Consider the following 19,528-nt stretch of genomic DNA (forward strand, 5'->3'; position numbering starts at 1 on the left):
TTTAAAAAAAAAAAAAAAAAAAAAAAAAAAAAAAAAAACCAGAGAGACAGAGACAAAGACAGTAAGTGCAACCTAGAAAATGAAGCACTGCCCCATACTGTCAGCCCTATAGCCTAAATTCTCCACCTGGAAGAATATGTAAACAGTGGCCCAGCTTGTATCTCCAAAGGTGAAGCCCTTCCAACTGACTCTTGGGGCTTTCTCCCCAAGGATGATGAGGGGACCCATTAGTGCTATTGGCAAGGACAGTTTTGCATCCCACTAGGACACCTTTGGTGAGTGGCAAAGGAAATCTGCTTTTAATTACAACCTGCATCTCTGAGCTTGGTGTGGGTACCCAGGGTCCTGGGATTTGGAGGGTATCTGCCATCCCAGAGCTCTCACTAAGCAAGTTTTTGCTGGTCCAGACCGAAGTCAGAGACTGCTTTGTAACATTCAAGAGGCAGACAGTGGCAGGGAGAGGTGGGAGGGGCAGAAGTCAGCCTTTCTCAAGCTCAGTTAAAAAATAGAAGGCTTTTTGTATTAAAAAAAAAATTGCATCCCATGTTTTAAATTTGTTAGATACCAGTTTCCAGCTGTTCTTTATTTCTACAATGGTAACCAGAGAGGGTTCTTTCCAAAATTAAATAGACTATAAACCCTTAAAGTTCTAGCACATAAGGCAGAGAGCACATCTCTTTGTCACTGCATCCTCAATGCAGAGCCATGTCCAGGATACAGGAAGTATTAAAAATGTGTTGAATGAGGGGTGCCTGGGTGGCGCAGTCGGTTAAGCGTCCGACCTCAGCCAGGTCATGATCTCGCAGTCCGTGAATTCGAGCCCCGCGTCGGGCTCTGGGCTGATGGCTCAGAGCCTGGAGCCTGTTTCCGATTCTGTGTCTCCCTCTCTCTCTGCCCCTCCCCCGTTCATGCTCTGTGTCTCTCTGTCCCAAAAATAAATAAACGTTGGAAAAAAAAAATGTGTTGAATGAGTAAACAACGTAGATAAATACCTCTTGTAGGTGGTTTCTGTCACAAAGTTTCTAATTAACATCTTCATAATAGCCCAAATTAGACAAACACATATCCAAATTTAAGGGGACTACAACAAACCATAAATGGAAAGTGACGGATCTATTCAATGGTGCAGCCCAAGAATATATAATTTAAAATATCACATGATATTACACAGAAAGCAATTTATAAAGCTAGTTATCCATTTGCCTTCATTTACCTGTTAATATAACTTTGTAACTAGAAAAAAAGGCTGAAGAGAAATGATGGGGCTGTGTTTGGGAAGTAAGTTGATGTTTTCTTTATATTTTCCATATTTTCTTGAGTGAACATTTACCATTTTTATAAGCAAGATACACTTTACAAAACCAATTGTAAAGAAATTTGAGAGAACCAAAATGTGCTAAAAGACATCTAAGGGGGGATGTTTTGTTTTCCAGAAAACTGTTTCCACTGAAACAGAAATTGAAGTCATAAGTTATGTGGAAGACCCTGGATTTGAGACCCTGGAAGATTCTGTGTTTTGATTGGCACTGCAGCATTCTCGAAATGAGCTCACACTCACATGCCTCAGCGATAAGAAGAACAGGAACTGTTGTTTCTTGGCTAAGAAGAGTTCAGAATTTACTGAACACTCAATTTAGCTGCAAGGCAATACACTCAGACAAATCTTTTAAAAGTGTACATGCCTCATCAAAAACTCCTTGCTCACTCAGGGTGATGGATTAATCTGATCATTCTGCCATGTCTTTTCTCCCCACTCTACAGGGTACCAACTCCTCACCTGCCAGTCTTTATGATTTACATTACTTACCTCAAACTTTTGTACACGAGTCAGTTTTTAAGGCTGATGTCAACTGGCAGAGCTGGTTTTATAGGTGAAGCTGCCAATGGTAATACTCAACTAAAATATCAGGAAGAAAGCATTTTGCACCAGCCTGGAGTTAATTATGAACTTAGATTTGAGATGGTCTTTCCTAAAGCTAGAGCAAGTGGGAGCCATGGTGGGTTGTTGTTGTTGTTTCATAGAATACTTTTTGTCTCAAGTAGTGTGTTGGGGGAGTGGGGGAAGAAGAGGGAGAGAAGCATGATCTCAAATTCTATAGCTATGATTGAGGAAGCATGATTTGAAGCAAACTCATTAAAAACACAAAGAGCTAATATATCACTCCAAACCAAAACAGAGAACAGGATATTGTTTGAGATTGTATTCTTGAAGACAGCATTGATATTCAAGAACATACTGAGAAAGGCAGAACTGGGTTGGGAAGGGGACTGCTCAATCAAGAATGAACTTTCTGCAAGAGATGCTTGCTTCCAAAGATTTAAGAGCAACTCCTGGGTGCTGTTCAAGTAGTTCCGTATCAGTCCTAGCCTTTTAGGTTCCAAAGATATTCTACAAACATTCCATCGAACATCCCAATCTAGACATCCTCTTGTAGGATGATTTATGCCTCCCAGAGTTGGTTTAGTCAACTGGATTCAATAATGGGGCACACTGACTAACTACCAAATACTTCCAGAGGGTGCTCTTTTGGTAACCATCAATTGAAACTAGCAGCAGGTTGGACCCAGAACAACAGGCAGAGCAGTAAGACAGCTGTCATTTGTTGCCTGTTTCCAAGTATTATGGACTGAATGTTTATGCCCATCCCCTTCTAATTCATATTGAAACTATACACCCCAGTGTGATGGTATTAGGAAGTGGGGGGTCTTTGAGAGGTGATTAGGTCATGAGGGTAAAGCCCTCATGAATGGGATTAGTGCCCTTTTTAAGAGACCCCAGAGAGTTTTCTCTCCTCTATGTAAAGATACAAGAAGTCGGTATTCTGAAAGCAGAAGGAGGGCTCTCCCGAGAACCCTGCCGTTCTGGCACCTTGAACAGAGAATACCAGTCTGCAGAACTGAGAAGCAAGTTTGTTATTTATAAGTCGCCCAGAGTATGGTACTTGGTTGTAGCAGCCTGAACTAAGAGGCCAAGTGTTAGCAACTATGCCAGGTACTTTACACACATCATCTCCAAACCTGAGAAACCCACATTGTTTGTATTACTGCCTCCTTTCACAGGGGCAGTCACTAAGGAAAATGCGTAATGAGGGGTTGAATTCCTGGCCCAAGTGATCCCAATAATGCAGAGGGGACTGCTGGAATAAAGCTGGAGTCTGCTTAGCAGTAGGACCTAGAGGGCATAGCCCATGGAGGTGCTCTGCCATCACTGGCAAAATGTGCGATTACCTGACTTGTACACTATCTCTGTGAATGCTCTTCAAGAACCTGCATTCTTAATGAATATTCTTAGGTTCTGCATTCTGAAACTTGCTAGTGCCTTAGAATCGCCTGGAGGCATCATCAAAACAGATTGTTGGGCCCTATCCTCAGTTTGTGATAGAGCAGATCTGGGGTGGGGTAGGAGGTTCTGCATTTCTAGAAAGTTCCCAGGTGATGGGGCACCTGGGTGGCTCAGTCGATTAAGCGGCGGACTTCGACTTAGGTCACGATCTCGCGATTTGTGAGTTTGAGCCCTGCGTCCGGGCTCTGTGCTGACAGCCTGGAGCCTACTTCAGATTCTGTGTCTCCTCCTCTCTGCCTCTCCCATGCTCATGCTCATGCTCATGCTCAGTCTCTCTCTCAATAAATAAATGTTTAAAAAAATTTTTTTTAATGTTTAGAAAGTTTCCAGGTGATGCTGATGCTGGTTTCCTAGCCACACATCACAAACAGCAGCACTGGGTATTTCTGATGAATACCAAAATTTGAAAACCAACCGTTGAAGACATAAGTGATGGAAAAGTCCTGCCCCAAATTGCCCCCTTTGGGGCTTAATGCTCCTTCTCTGATCTCTTTCAAACTAGAGCCTGGAAACCTAGGGTTATGCCCACTGCCTCTGCTACGAGGCTGGAAGAGAAGAAGGACGCTGTCCCCAGTTTGGCAGGTTCTTCATTGTTGGGTGTGGTGCTCACTTCAGAGATGCCTCCTTTGACCTTACTGGCCAGCCATCACCGAGGTACTAAGCCAGTACCACCATCTGACTCTTGGTATGTTTCAAGGGCAACAAAGTGTAGACCATAGTGGACTATGACCTTCCTCTTCCTCACTGCTCAGCTTACGAACTCCTACCCATGTTTTAGAAACCCATATCCTATGTTTCCTTCTCCGTGAAGCCTTCAAAAATAGACTTTTGTTGATCCTGCCCTTGGGTTTTCATTCTGGGCTTTTGCCCCTCTACTGGAGCTATTACACTGTACTTTATACGATTCACAGTTTGGATGTCTCCCCACTAGACTGTGTGCTTCAGGAGGATGGGGGCTCATGTGCAACTTATTTTATGTGCAGTGTCTAGGAGTATTGGACCCTCTTAAACCCTCTTTCAACCCTGGCACAGTTCCTTGCACATAGTCGGAACTGAGTGATATTTGGCAGAGATCACCAAGGCCTAGAATATCATGGAGAGGAAGACGGGTGTCTAATGAGAACATGATTGGAAATAACCAGGAGACACGTGTGCCTGATCATCTGGCTGGTGGTAGCCTAGGCTCCTCTTTGCTGATGATGTGTCTAAGTTGTGACGTATCAAGAGCCATGTAAAAGAAGTTAGGCTTTGGATGTGGCCTGTTTTGAGTGCTCTGTACAGTTTTCACTAGCCTTGTCAAGACAGATCAGAGTGTGAACGTTCTCTTAACAGTAAATACCCTCGTCAACAGGTTGATTAGACATTGGCACCCAGCTCTTTCCATCTCCCACCAGGACAGGATAGAGGGCCAGCTGTCTTCTAAAAAACCTTTAGTCACACGCTCAGAACAAATGCTGCTCCTCTAAGACATCCTTTCCAGGAAGGATTTTAGTCCAATGTCTTTCTTTGGCAGTTGGAAATCTTTGAGTGCAGCATAGGGAAAGTGCTGGGAAGTCTGGAGGGGAAGTTCAGTGTGCCAACAGCACAACCATCTGAGGCTTATTGAAATGTTTCAAGGCCTCAAGATATTTATGCAGCCTGGGCAAGAATTCCACATGGGCAAAGAACATCCTGATTAAAAATCCAAACGTTTTCATGGTGAGACTTGTATGTGTCAGGACCATCTGTTGGTGGAATTAATAAACCTTAGGTGCTAATCTGTTAAAGAAAAAGTAGGTGTCTAGAAGCGAGAACAGAGAACCAAAAACAATCTTTGGTGGCATGAGGTAAGGTGAAAATCCTAATGACAACAGGACTTCATGTTAACCCAAGGATCTTTGTGACAGTGACTGTGTCATTATTCCTGCTTCCACACCCTGCAAATAAAGTTCCAGGACACAAACTTTTTGAAAGCCATTTTTTAAAGAATATTATACTGAACCAGAAGACAATCATATTTTTTCCAGTATTCTTCTGTTTTAGGTAATATATGAGAATGTACATTCACTTCAGAATGAGAACTGTTTAACACAGATGACAGTGAATTGTGTAAGTCCACAAATTGAACAGGACTACCTTTCTCATTCCCCCCCTCCCCCAAATTTTCTTGTTCTTTGTACTCAACATTGTCTTTATCTTCTCTCAGCTAGGACCATTACAATGCAACTAAAATCCTGGCCTCCAGGACTGCCTTTCTTAGAAAAACCTACATAAAAGGCACATCTGCCTACCTCACCCCCGTCCCAAGTCCTCGGATAATTCCATCACCTTCAAGTTAAAGCTCCTTTCAACGCTGAGTCCCAGGGGGCTCAGCTCCTTACTAGCTCCCCAGTCACAACCCCAAGGAGTGCCCTCCGTAACAAACACCATGCTCTCTCTTCCCTCCATCCCTCTGTGTAAGCTTTCTCTCGTGGAAAAAAAAAGCCTTTTCAATCTTTTTCTTCATCGGATGATGCTTTTTTTTTTTTAAAGATTTTATTTTTAAGTTATCTCCACACCCAACAGGGGCTTGAACTCTCACAACCCGAGATCAAGAGCTGTGTGCTCCACTGACTGAGCCAGCCAGGCACCCCTTAACAGTTATCTTCTAAGTCTCAGTCCTGTGCCACCAGGAAAAAAATCTCTGTATTCCCCAGGGAACTTCTGGTTGATTCTATTTTACAGTTTACTGTATTATTTAAAAGAAATTTTTTTTGTCTTATTTAAAGTGGAAACACGCTGAGGTCAAGGACAATGTCTTGACCGTGTACTTAACCACTGAGTTGGAATTGGCTGAATTTAGCTGAACAATGAAAAACAAAGGGCATTTCTTAAAAGTGTATCAGAACAGAAAACTATGTATATTCAATTTAGCTCTAGAGCATTGAGCTGTAATGGGTAGATTCACTTATTAAAGCTGTATGGTGACAGCCAGAAATTACATTATCACCAAAGCTTAATAATGAAATAGTAAGAACTCACGTTTGGTGTGGCTTTTGCTCCAGAAATGCCTCTCTCTGCCTCACCAGGTGGACATCTCTTGGGCTCTGCAGAGCTCTTGCTGAAATTCCATCAACCAGTACTACCCATTTGTACTACTACTCGTAGCCGGTACCACTACCCTCGATAAATGGGTGGCAGGTGCAACAAAACTAGCCCACGTGGCCCATGAGTATTGTTTTAAAGTTCTAGTGGATTCTTTTCACCATGAAGGTGTGTTATTAGTTTCATTCATTAAAATTAAAAGCAACGATCTGTAGATGTCAGTGACAAACTGAAAGAAGATATAAACCTGGGGGGGTGGGGCAATTGCTGGAAAGAAATCAACAATAAAGTATCCCCGTCATAGTTCAAAGGTCAGCAAGCTTCTTCTTAAAGATCTATATAGTAAATATTTTCAGCTGTGAGAGCCATCTGTTCTCTGCTGCAACCACTCACTTCTGCCATTATAGCACAAAAGCAACCACAGACAGTATATAAATGAGAGTGGCTGTGTTCCAATAAATCTTTATTTACAAAAACCAGGCAATGGGCCAGGTTTGGACTGTGGGCCAATATTTATCTGTACATAGCTTAATGGATCCAAAATGCTACATTTGAGTGTGCTCTTTCTTTTTTTCTCTTTTTCTTGTGTTTTTTTTTTTTTATTTTAAAGCAAAGCAATCGATTTGAGAAATATGTTTAATCACATAAAAATCTTTCTATGGTGGGGAGGGGAGGTGGTGGTGAAAAAATTTGTTGTGTTTGAACTTAATCTTGTTACAAGTTGGTTTTGCAAGAAACTTGGGTCCGGAATTCTGTTCACACTTTTATCTGTTTATATGTTTCATACCATTTTCAAATAAGTGTGTATTTTAATCACCTCCAATGAATCATGAAGAGGAAAGACTTAATCTGATTTTCTGTGGATTTCCTGTGCCCAGAAAAGTGTTGAACACACAGAAAGCCATCGACATCTTAATTGTTGACAGATAAAAGAGGAGCAACTGGGCCAATTCAAACTCTCGGTTATTTGGTCTCAGATATTTGGTTCTAAAGAGTGATAAGTGGTACATCAACCACATAACTTTTTCCCAAGTTGTGCTATGGTTGTGTTCTGGGCGACAAGCCCATTTTTATACCCCTTTGAAACATTTCTGGAATTCCCCTGCCTGCACACTTCAGAACCATGGACCTTGAGAGACCTGATAACACAACAGTCAGATGCTGGAATTTTTCTTTTTAAAAAAAATTTTTTTTAACATTTATTTATTTTTGAGACAGAGGGAGACAGAGCATGAATGGGGGAGGGTCAGAGAGAGGGAGACACAGAATCTGAAACAGGCTCCAGGCTCTGAGCTGTCAGCACAGAGCCCGACGCGGGGCTCAAACTCACGGACCATAAGATCATGACCTGAACCGAAGTCGGCCGCTTAACCGACTGAGCCACCCAGGCGCCCCAGATCCTGGAATTTTTCATTAGAAATTAATTACCTCAATGAGGATGAATCCTCCTCCCTGCATGAGATTGCCAGATGTAGCAAATAAAAATAGATGAAGCCCAGTTAAATTTGAATTTAAGATAAATTTTGCATGGGGCATACTTACACTATACAACTATTAATTTTTTATCTGAAATTCAAGTTTAAGTTGGATTTCTGTATTTTATCTGGCAACTATGAACTTGCAGGACAGCCTATTTGAAAAATGGCTCTGAGGATGCTTGAAAGTCCAGTACAACGAACGAGCAAAAAACACCCTTTGCAGTAAAGAAAAATAGCCAAGTTTGGGGCACCTGGGAGGCTCAGTTAGTTAAGCGTCTGATTCGACTCCGGTCATGATCTCACAGTTGGTGAGTTCGAGCCCCACGTCAGGCTCTGTGCTGTCAGCTTGGAGCCTGGAGCCAACTTCAGATTCTGTCTCTCTCTCTCTCTGCCCCTTCTCTGTTTGTTCTCTGTCTGTCTGTCTGTCTCTCTCTCTCAAAAATAAATAAACACTTAAAAAAATAGCCAAGCTGGACCACTTTGGAGCAGAAAAATCACAGCTGAGCTATATGACGTTTCTCTGAGGGAATCTTATACCTGGGATCTTGGCTCAGACCCCCTGATCACTTTTTAACAGCCCATGTACAACCTCCTGGGAAGCTCACCACTTTACTTCCTTCTTATTGCCGTAGAGGAACCAATATCTATCCATCCATGCGCCTACCTATCAACCTACCTATGTACCTAACATTTTGGAGTCAACCAACCAGCATCTGAATTCCTGGCATCTCTATTAGCTTTGTGACCTGGGAAACACCTCTAAACCTCTTAGTCTTTGTTCCCCATGTGTCTAATATGAAGAATAAATAGTAACTAAACCAGCAGGTCGATTTGCACAGAGACAGGTACATACCACAAGTATTATTGTTGTCAGCTATTATTATCATTGTTTTTCCACACTGTGACAAAATGCCAGTACTGGTCCCTTAGCTTCCCCACCCACAGTCTGACTCCAAATCAGGCGACTTCACACTGGCCTCGGGTGTCTTCCTCTCCTTCATTCTGTGGCTCTCATAGGGTCTCACTTTCTGACTGCCACAGCACTCCCTTGTGCCTAGAACCCAGAAGGGGACTGCTAGTCCCTTGCTGAATGACCGACCGAAACCACTTCAGGGACCTGCTCCTCCAAATGGCTGTGCCCTGAGTCTGCTCATCATTCACGACTTGTTCACTTCCCACGTCTCAGCCTTGGATGTGCCCAGCTTGGACCTCACCATGTTCCTCTTGCCTACTCAGTGTCCTGACTGGTTTCTAGTTGAACTTAAACTCTCTCCTGTTCATTCTCTCACTACAGGTTAATTTCTAGGTGCCGAGATGAACTGAATTAACAGTTCTAAATTCTAGTCCTGAGTTTCTAATCATCTCTGTCACTTTGGGCTGGTAGTACCATCTCCTTACCTCCATTTCATAAATGAAAAAGGAATAAAACCAGCATCTCCCACTTCTTAGTGTGAAGAGCACTTCCAAAACTATAAAAACAAATTAAACTATTATTCTTTGTTAGTTAAAATCCTAGGACATACACATTTCCTGGTACAGTTTGTGCTGTTCGTAACAATTGGTAAAAGATGTAGCCAAAGACCCATTTATAGCTACTGGACTATCACATTAAGTGACCTCAGCCTTGAAGATTCCAGACACTCAGATCTATTATACGGTTGACTTAAAAAACAAACAAACAAACAAAAAAACCCAGCTTTCTCTCAGTGTGTTCTATATTGCTAGAGCACTACTAATCTACAATTGACCATAACTGTTGGTGATAAAGGACAGAGGAGTTTAAATTGTGATCTCTGGTGAGTACTGCAGTCTACACGGGAGTCGTGGAATTGGAATGTTTGGTCTGCACGGCTCATTTAGCACAGGGGGGAAAGGGGCCTCCTTTCACACCCTGGCAGGAGGGCAGGGGCTGAGCAAATCACCGGAAGTGATGTCAGAGACTCTCCTCCCTCTAGCTTTGTTAGTGATAGAGATGGTGGGATATGGGCCTGGTGCTTGGGAAGTCCACTCAAGAATTACAACCAGACTCTAATCCTAAAATGGTCTGTCTGGTGGGAAGAAGAAGCGATTTAATGACCAGCTAATGGGATGATAGATACGTGAGGGTACTGATGATGCGCCCTGGAAGTCAGAGAAACAAGAGGTCCATACCAGATGGAGAAACTGAGGAAGCCTTTGTGGAAAAGCTGGCATCTCAGTGAGGACCCTACTGCCTAACTTGTTTTATAAATATCAATATTATTAAATATCTTAATTTTATTAATTGTATTATTTAAATACTTAAATATTTATATTTTTAAGGCATGAAAATGCTGAAAAAATTTTTTTAAGTTTATTTATTTATGAGAGATAGAGACAGAATGAGTGGGGGAGAGGCAGAGAGAGAGAGACACACACACACACAGAATCCGAAGCAGGCTCCAGGCTCTGAGCTGTCAGCACAGAGCCCGATACGGGGCTTGAACTCACAAACCATGAGATCATGACCTGAGCTCAAGTTGGATGCTTAACCAAATGAGCCACCCAGGCGCCCCAAGATGTGAAAATATTTAAACACAAGATGATAATGGACATGTATGTTGAGCTCAACACATTTTCTCTATGGGAAACCTGTATATTTTTTGTCTGGTTTTTATGACTATCTTAGTCACTTGAGAAAATGAACAATAACTGATCTATAAAATAGTTGCTAATGTTTAGAGAGCTGTGCATTTAGGACTTTACAAACCTTATCCTATATGATAAATAGCAATTGTCAGAATGCATTCCAGGAGGTCAGACTCCAGAATCTGTATTCTTATATACTGTATTAAGCTGCCTGTGTCAGGCCCAGTGTCTTTCATTTTGTGATGGAGTAATTTTGGGTGTGCCTAGAAATCGACTATAAGTCTTTGATTTGAAAAGGCTTGCTCCTCCAATCACCGTGGTTGGATAGAGAACTGTTTTAGTTGTAACAACAGGAAAATACAGTCAATTCTTGATTATCTGGGTTAATGGAGGAGAACAGTGGCATGGATAATCCAATACAGTGCACAAAAATCACCTGGTGGTTGATTGCATTACATTAAATTACTTTAAAAATTACATGACATTTTCGTAGGTAATTATGTACTATTTATGTACTTTTTATAATTCAACACTCAACATTCAATGTTCTTTGAGCATACTTTGCAACAAGGTCAGGGTGGTGAGAAAGAACTGGAAAAGTTTAATCAGGATTGAACATTGCTTCTCGGATGTAAATAACCAAAAATCTGATGGTAGGAAAAACTCAGTCATTCAATCTTCAGATAGAAAGCTTATAGTAGCCCCCATCCCACAGGCTGAAAGAATTCTGAGCTCACCTGAGAAATGAAATTTATCATTCATGTCTTCTGCCTCCATGCAAAGATGCTGTTTTGTACATAGGGTGTGGGAGCTCTATAAAAATTCAGGAACATTGAGAGAACCCAATTATCTGGCCAGAGAGTTTTCTTTTACACAGTTAAATCACAGGTAGATTGCACACACAAAAAGAAGGTAAGAGTAAGGGTAAAAGTAAGCACTTGAAAAGGTTAAACAACCAAAGCAAATAGGCCCCTTCTAGTGTTCTTGCTTCAGAGTCACTGTCTCAAGTAGTAATACACTCCATCTGAGAATATTATTTGGGACTACGGTCCAGGGAAGTCCCCTCGGATAGCTAAGCATAGAAAGTGTGTTGCTTAGATCTTCCCAGTATCTATCATCCCATCTTGTGGAAACATCACCTCAATTTTTCTTTAGTAAGCTATTACTTTGCTATGAGTGCAGGTTTGGTGTGATCAAGGTGCTTTGGCTATGGGACACAAAATGGACAGATCAGACTCTTCTAGGAATTTGCATATAGAACAGAGTAGTATCAAACTCATAAACAAATCCAATTTATTCCCAAAAAAGCACTTGGAATAGACTTTTCAGAGTTGCTGTGGTCTGGTTCTTAGCATAGCCTGGTTCTTATTGTCATCAAGGCTTGGTCATTCAGCCTTTTCTTGGCTCATGTGACCTAATCGGTGTCATTCCTTTTTGTTTGTTCAATTTAGCCAGAGTGGTTTTCTGTTGCTTGCAAACAGTGAACCCAACCTGCAACAACAAACACAGAAGCCAAAGAAATCAGACACGTGTGGGTGAAGGTGTCTACGAAGCACTTTCTAAAATACCTTCAGCTCAGGTGGACTCAGCTAATCCAGGTCCTCATTTACCAGACGATGAAGCGGAGAGATAACAGGACTTTTTCAAAGCATAAAGTTTGAAGCCAGGCCTTCTAATGCTTTTCACCACCTAACAAAAATAGTGACACGGTCTTCTCTGTTTGGGTCACTAGGGTACATAGGCAGGCAACTGATGCAAAATGCTACTTCAAAGACCCCTTCAATTAATCAATGATTATTTATTGCAAGGCACTGTGCTAGGCACTATGGAGAGTACATGGAAGATAAGACCAAAGTCCCTGCCCTCAAGGAGCTTACAATCTAGCTGGGAAGACAAGGCATAAGTACAAGGAAAATTAAGTAACAATACAGGAGTTAACTTAAAATGCAAGATAACAGTACAAGAGATTTCCAAAAGTAGTACCTGATTAATTACTAAATGAGTGGTATTGACAGGGATTGTAGCTAACCCAGAGGAAGGACATCCTAAAGGGCTGAGGTGTGGGAAGACTTTGCAGACGCCTGGGGCTGGAGCTACCCTAGGACAGTTAGGAATTGGGTGAGAAATAAGGGTGGGGAGGGCATGTCAGGAGGGGTCAGCCATACATCAAAAGGCACAGAGGTGAGATCAAAAGCAAGCAGTGTTCAGGGGCCAGTGAGGGCTCAGTGTAGCTGGGTACGAAGTTAAGTTGTTATTAGATTAAGGGCCTTAAACGATCAAGTTTAGATTTTATCCTTTTGGCTATGGGGTTGAGGAAAGCTTAAAACAACAGATATCCATAGGTTAAATATGCAAAAGACTTAGGTAATCAAGAGGAAATATTCAAGTTTGATCTTCAGGACATTTATTTGTGGATTATGACCCTCTCTGCTTGCAAAGAGGATTTGAAATGGTGTCTTCGGGGTTGTCAATTCCAAAGGGATACTCTGAGTCACCTAGCTTTGGATCATGGCCAGAGACTTTGGAGTCCCTCTGTCATGTCAAATTATGACTAGCACAAGGGTGAGCTAACAAATTCCCTGACAGGCAGGCAGGAAAAATGCTCCCAAAAGACAAGTATCTTTACAAATGACAGAATATTTATTAACAATACCTTTAAAAAAAGATTACATATGCTAGATCACTGGTAAATATCATTTACACTGGGGTCGGGAACTACCTGGGGTATCATTTTTTTTTTTCATTCATTTTATTGTTTTGTTGATTTTTTTGTGTGTGTGATTTTAAGTTTTGTTTTATTTTAACATAGAAGTAACCATATCAAACTAAGAAAGGAACACAGCTTGAAATACTGACAATAATTTTTTTTTCTGGTTACCACCCTATTTTTTACACAAGTGGAATCCTGATTAGGACAGGACCTTGTTGGATAAATAGAGTTAGAAGTTTGAAAAGTTAACTTAATATTATTTGTAAGCAAAAAATGACAAATTACAGGCAAATTTGAGCTCTCTGAGAAAGAATAAAAGGTGGCAGAGTGTTCACATGTGAAAATTTCTATAGAAAATTTCATTGCCTTTTATATGCACTGTTCCACAAGTGTCAGCTGCTTACAAAACCTCCCCCATTATAACAAATAGTTCTTTTCATAAGAATAGGTGGTTTTTTATACTGTAATTTTCCAATATGTGATTTTAAGACTTAGAAGGTAAAGCAACTAAGCTACTTACTGCAAAACAGGATAATCATCAAGATAACATACAGTTATACTAAAGATCTTTTGTAGTGTCGTGAAAAATTTCTTCGCAGCAACTATCTGCTGAAATAGGAGAAATGTGCCAAACTCCATACATGATTTTGATTCAAAAGAAGGGCTATTATTAAAGAGATACACATATATAAAGAAATTATGAATCCAACAACAGAGAATTACCTTTTTAAAAAATGTACATTCAAGACAGATACAGTTAAAGATAGTAAAATTATCTTTTATCCTTTGAAAGAGTTGGTTGACTATAGTAACTTTTGGTCTATGTTACTACTGGATAGGTAACTTCAAATTTAATGCCTAAGATAATGCTACTACAGACACAATGCTAACTTAGCTGAGTGAAAAGAAAGTCTTACTGTACAATGCTAAATTCAGGGATGGGAATATTGCACAAGGTACCTCTTGGGCAGTTAGTTTAGGTTTCTAGTTCACAACCATTCCTGAAACCATCTCAAGTTGTGTTGAACAACAAAATTCACAAGAGGGTGGGAAAACCTATTGTACATGTCAAAAAGGACTTGATTCAATGTGTTAACTATCCAAAGAGTCATTTACACATCGCAGCCTTAAGTTCCAGACCAAATCTTCAGCTGTTCTGCCACTGAATCCTTGTAAAACTGTACAGTTTATAATTTATTTATCAATATGAGTTTCAAACTTTTTCTTTAAAGGAAATATTTTCAAATAATAATTGTATGATTGTGTTGCCCATAGCATTTTACAGCAGAGGAAAAAATTAATATCTACATTTCATGTTAACTTTAAAAAATTCTATAAAACACTAAATATATAATAAAAAATATGCATATAAGGACATATGTAAACTGCTTTGGTAACATCATATTACAGATGTCTTCAGTGCATTGCAGAGTTTCCAAAGAAACTTCGGACAAAGCTAGGTTTGCTTTGAGGAAGTACTGTATAATGCCATTCCTAAAGAAGCAAAAAACATTTTTTTTTCCAGTAATAAGATGTACTTGAACAACAATATTACTTAGTACTGGGTGTCTTCAAAACAACTAGCTAAATGTTGCTTATATTATAAATAGCAAGTCCTTTAGATAACTTTTGTCATAAACTGGACCTAGCTGTGAGGGAAATCACGATCGTACTGATGGCTGACAGTGTGCATGCATTCGAAGTAGAAGGCCCGGCTCCTCTTGCATAGGCATCTGGAAAGACAGAATAATCCATTCAGTATCGCCTTGCCCGGGATACAATGGAAAGCAAGGCCACAGCACTTTTCGAAACAGTAGAAATGGCTAGATTCTACCAGAAATAACAATTTCCTAGTAACTTTTTATTTTTTATTTTATTTTAGTTTTTTTTTTAAGTTTATTTATTTTGAGAGAGAGTGGGAAGGAGAGAGAGTATGGGAAGGGCAGAGAGACAAGGAGAGAGAAAGAGAGAGAGAGAGAGAGAGAGAGAGAGAGAGAGACAGAGAGACAGAGAGAATCCCAAGCAGGCTCTGTGCTGTCAGCGCAGAACCCGATGTAGGGCTTGAACTCATGAAGTGTGAGATCATGACCAGAGCAGAAACCAAGAGTAGGATGCTTAACCGACTGAGACACCCAGGTGCCCCTCTTAATGACTTTTTAACGTCAGTTCTATGACTACCTACCTAGGAACCTAAGAGCACCTTATGGGACATCTCTGGACCTCTGTGAAAGCATTTCATGAGGATGTCCACATCTAACGTAAGAAGAAACTTCAATATTACTAATAACATTGCTAATAACTATTACATCAGTGATGCAGCAAAATAAAAGTTGCTACTCCCTTTTGAATTCTACCTTTGTGCTGGGCACAGGGCACTGTGACACTTAATTCCTACAAAAACCTTAAGCAATCTGGTATTGTGACACTCTTTCACAGATGAGGAAATTAGGATCCAGAGAAGTAAGAAAACTTGTCTAAGAGCAGTGAGTTAGTAAATAGCTGAATTGGGATTCAAATCCACATCTGTCTAAATATACCCCCTTTTTCCCCCAGAATAATCTCAATCCTTTCACATAACACCTTTTCTTACAGGTCTTCCAGTTTTCATAGTAAACAGGCTACCAGCTGTTGTTTGAGGCTCCTCCAAAATTGTAAGGTCTTTGACCAACAAAATGGACAATCTTTTGAGGAAGAGAACTTGTTGTTTTTTTTTTTTCACAGTCACATCCTTATTATCTAATATCAATTATATCAATTTAATTGCTTAAGATACGTTTTTGTAATGAATTAAACCAAGAATCACTGGTCTAAACAACAACAACAGAACAACAATGACAATCCTTATAATGATAAGAAAGTATGAAGTGAGATTTTAACAAAGTGAGATGAACTGACCCCCAGACAAACCCCAATCTCAGGTTTTTGTGGCCTGGTGATTACTTCCACATCTCAGGTTCCACAAATTTGGTTCCTTTCAACAGAATTTAGAGCCCTTGCTTTAGTGAGATATAGAATCCAATTCTCCCCAGGTTTTTTGTTTTTGCTTTTTTTAAAGATAAAAATGCCTTTAGTGTCCACCTGAAAAAAGGGTGCAGTAAACATAAACTTTATCTGGAAATTGGCAAATCATCCTGAGTTGGGAGCATAGCTTGAAACAGCTTCAGGGTCCCTATGAAGTCTTGTTGTATTTGTCCATGTTAGCAAATGCTTATTCAGGAGAAGGGTTAAATGACCAATGAACATTTTCTTTTCTGATGGGAAGCATCCAAATTTTATAGATGCAGTGAAAATTGCTTAGTGAGTGCCTTCCTATAAGTTACTATCAGCAACACACACTAGACCCTTTCCTCATCTGAAAAATAATGTGATGGATACCTAGCAGAGGGGCTGAAACTCAGGACGCTATGTTGAGAATTTTGTCCATGATTTAAAATATTATGTTGCCACTGATGGCTTGAAAATTTATATTTCCAGCCTACACTGAACCCCTTATCTCCAGGCAGTTAAATCCAAAAGCCAATGAAAATCTACACTAAGACTTCCAACTGCAATTTTTTTTTATTGTGGTAAAACATATGTGTTATAAAAGTTACAGCTGTAACTATTTTACAGTGAACGAGTCAGGGGCATGAAGTATACCCCAATGTTGTTCAACCAGCACCACTATCTAGGTCAAGGACTTTTTCATCACCCCAACTGGAAACCCAGTACCCATTAAGCTGCAATTCACACCACTGGCCAGCCTCTACCAGTCACTAATCTGACTTCTGTGTCTATGGATTTGCCTTTTCTATTTTTTTTTAATAAATGAAATCATACAACAATAAAAAATAATATGCTGCTGAGATATCTGCAAACATAGTACTTAAAAAACAGGATTGAATATATTTGCTCAAAAAAGAACATTCTTACATATTATTCAACAATCTTTGTCAACAGAGATAATCTTCGCTATACATGGACCTGCGTGTTTATGTACACGTTATATACACACATTCAAAATAGTGCCCAGTTCAAAAGATTTTCAGCCACAGACATTGAGTTACATGGTTCTGCTAAAGACAAATTGCTACAGCACTTTAAAGACCCCTTTGTTTATTCCTCCTGAGTGACTCATGCTTTTAACTTTCTAAGCTGCAATTTCGCTGTTGTTGTAGATGCACACCACACAGGTCCACAAGGGAAAACCTGTGTGATGGATTTGGGGCTGCTTTAATCTGATTTTTTGATTGGCAACTGATAAAATCAGTCAAAACTGGTCACATCGTCTTTTTGTGTGAAACCGCCTGTGATCAGTGAACATCACTTGTCTGATGGAAGGGGATGGCACTGCCCATTTTTGGAGAAGACTTTCTTTGTGGGCTTCACTTTGTCTGAGCCCGGACTCATTCGCAAGGCTTAGGAGCTACAGCAGGGAGGGGCAAGGGAGGAAAAACACACTCTTACTTGATATCTTTGGAATTCGAATTTGTTCACTGGGGCTGCCATCTCCTCCATCACTGAATGGCTTAATTTCTATTATATAATCTTCATCAAAAGGCAAAGAGAGCTCCACTGATGTTTTATTTGTCTCAATGACAGATGTGCTGCTTTGTCTGTTCCATCTGTACAAGACCTGCCAATGCAGAAAGAACAGGTGTCACCTGCTGTCCTCACAAAAGCCCCAAAGATGGAGCATTCATTCGTTCTCACCTCTGGGCACCAGCGAAATGTGGGAACACAGAGGTTGTCAGACTGCCCGCACGCACTTGGGAGGCTCATTTATACCCAGGGGCACGTCTGCAGCCACCATTTCATGATGAGGAAAGAGTTTACAGGACACTGCAGCATGGGGATGGGGTTAGCATGAGTCACCCACCACGCCATGTGGCCTCACATAACCTCTGGAGGCTCAGATAATACACCTGGAAGATGAATACCTCTTGGAGGATGTACAGAGCTCAGTTATACATGAGGGGCTCTGGCATCGGAATCAACTTGGCCACTAGAAAGAGGACCAAAGTCCTCACTACCTCTCTGGGCTTCATTTTCCTCATCTGTAAAATGGAAACAATGACACCCACCTTTCTGGGGTGTTTTCAAGGTTGCAAAAGGACTGACTGTAAGTGAAGGACTTAGCTCAAATGAAGCATGTAAGACATAGTATTTATGAAGGCTTAAAGGGAACAAGAGATAAAAAACACATGTAGCAAAGGTGAGAAGCACAAGGAAGGCATCATACGTTATTATCACCATGAATCCTTTGGAGAAAGCACATTTCAGCACAGGGAGAGATTTCCAAAAGGCAAGGGCGGGAACCCCCTTTTCCTTGCACTGAGACCCCTTTTTGAGCTATGTGGAAAACAGGGTATTATGTGGCAGTCACTGTCACTCCAGAAGTGTCTATAGCTTCACTGGTCCTATTCATGCATGGTTCCCTTCTTGGCCTCCCCTGGGTCTGGGTCTGGGTTGGTGGCTCATTTGACAAGGTACCCAACTAGGTCTCCCGAAAACACATCTACCTGCCTGCCTGGTATTTCCTACTCTGACTGCCATCAGCTATGATTAGAAACAAAATCTAAAAGCCTGGACAAGTGCATCTACTGTTTTGGATATAAAGACTGTGCTGATAATACTTTCTGATGTTTATTGTGACCTAGGTCCCTTATTGACATCACCATGTTTAACTGTCACAGCAGTCTGACAAGACAGGCATTATTAGTCCTTGCCAAAGATGAGGAGCCTGAGGCCGGAAGATGTCACAGAGCTAGTGAGAATTCCTAACCCGTACTCTTAAATCACTACAATCCAGTACCTTCAGTTTCTGCTGGTAGTTAAGAAACATAGGGTTGGGTGAGATCAGTGGTCCTCAGTCTTGGCTGTGTGGTAGAAACACCTGGGGAACATGAGAAATACTGATGCTCAGGGGTTCCCAACAGGGTGGGAGGGTTGAAGGAACAATTTTGCTCCTCTCCCCCAGGGGGCATTTGGTGATGTCTGCAGACATTTGTGGTTGTCACAACAGGTGCTACTGTTTATTGGGTGGAGCCCAGGGATGCTGCAAAACAGCCTGCAATGAATGCAGAGGACAGTCTCCATGCTGAGAGTTATCCAGCTCAAATTGGCAGAAGTGAGGAGGCCCAGGAAGCCTGCTATGGCTCCACTCCAGAGGTAATGCTACAGAGGTAGGGGCCAGGCTGCGGTACTTAAAACGAGTTTGATGTGATGTTAATGTGGCTGTAAATCTTGCATTCGCTTAGGGGTCCTCAAGCCTGAGGGTGCATCAGAATTGCCTAGAGGGCTTGTTAAAACCCAGGTCACTAGACCCCACCCCAGAGTTTATGATTT

The 19,528-nt window shown here is 41.0% G+C and overlaps 2 protein-coding genes across 8 annotated transcripts in view; one reads left to right on the plus strand and one right to left on the minus strand.

Annotated features, from left to right (window-relative positions):
* IL5RA (interleukin 5 receptor subunit alpha) overlaps positions 1-1,675 on the plus strand; it is a 35,619-nt gene extending 33,944 nt beyond the window's left edge. For both annotated transcript variants that reach the window (XM_040492131.1, XM_040492130.1), the window contains one exon: positions 1,434-1,675. In XM_040492131.1, the coding sequence (XP_040348065.1) occupies positions 1,434-1,520 (87 nt within the window). In that variant the 3' untranslated portion in view covers positions 1,521-1,675. The remainder of the gene's footprint in view (positions 1-1,433) is intronic.
* Positions 1,676-12,269: 10,594 nt separating this feature from the next.
* CNTN4 (contactin 4) overlaps positions 12,270-19,528 on the minus strand; it is a 911,050-nt gene continuing 903,791 nt past the window's right edge. For 5 of the 6 annotated variants that reach the window (XM_040492135.1, XM_040492132.1, XM_040492133.1 and 2 more), the window contains 2 exons: positions 17,648-17,816; positions 12,270-14,934 (listed from right to left, as the gene is read on the minus strand). In XM_040492135.1, the coding sequence (XP_040348069.1) occupies positions 14,834-14,934; positions 17,648-17,816 (270 nt within the window). In that variant the 3' untranslated portion in view covers positions 12,270-14,833. The remainder of the gene's footprint in view (positions 14,935-17,647; positions 17,817-19,528) is intronic. The other variant, XM_040492136.1, reaches the window with a different exon arrangement.

Source organism: Herpailurus yagouaroundi, unplaced genomic scaffold, assembly GCF_014898765.1.
Source record: "Herpailurus yagouaroundi ecotype Mexico unplaced genomic scaffold, PumYag 183, whole genome shotgun sequence".
In the NCBI taxonomy this organism is placed as follows: domain Eukaryota; kingdom Metazoa; phylum Chordata; class Mammalia; order Carnivora; family Felidae; genus Herpailurus; species Herpailurus yagouaroundi.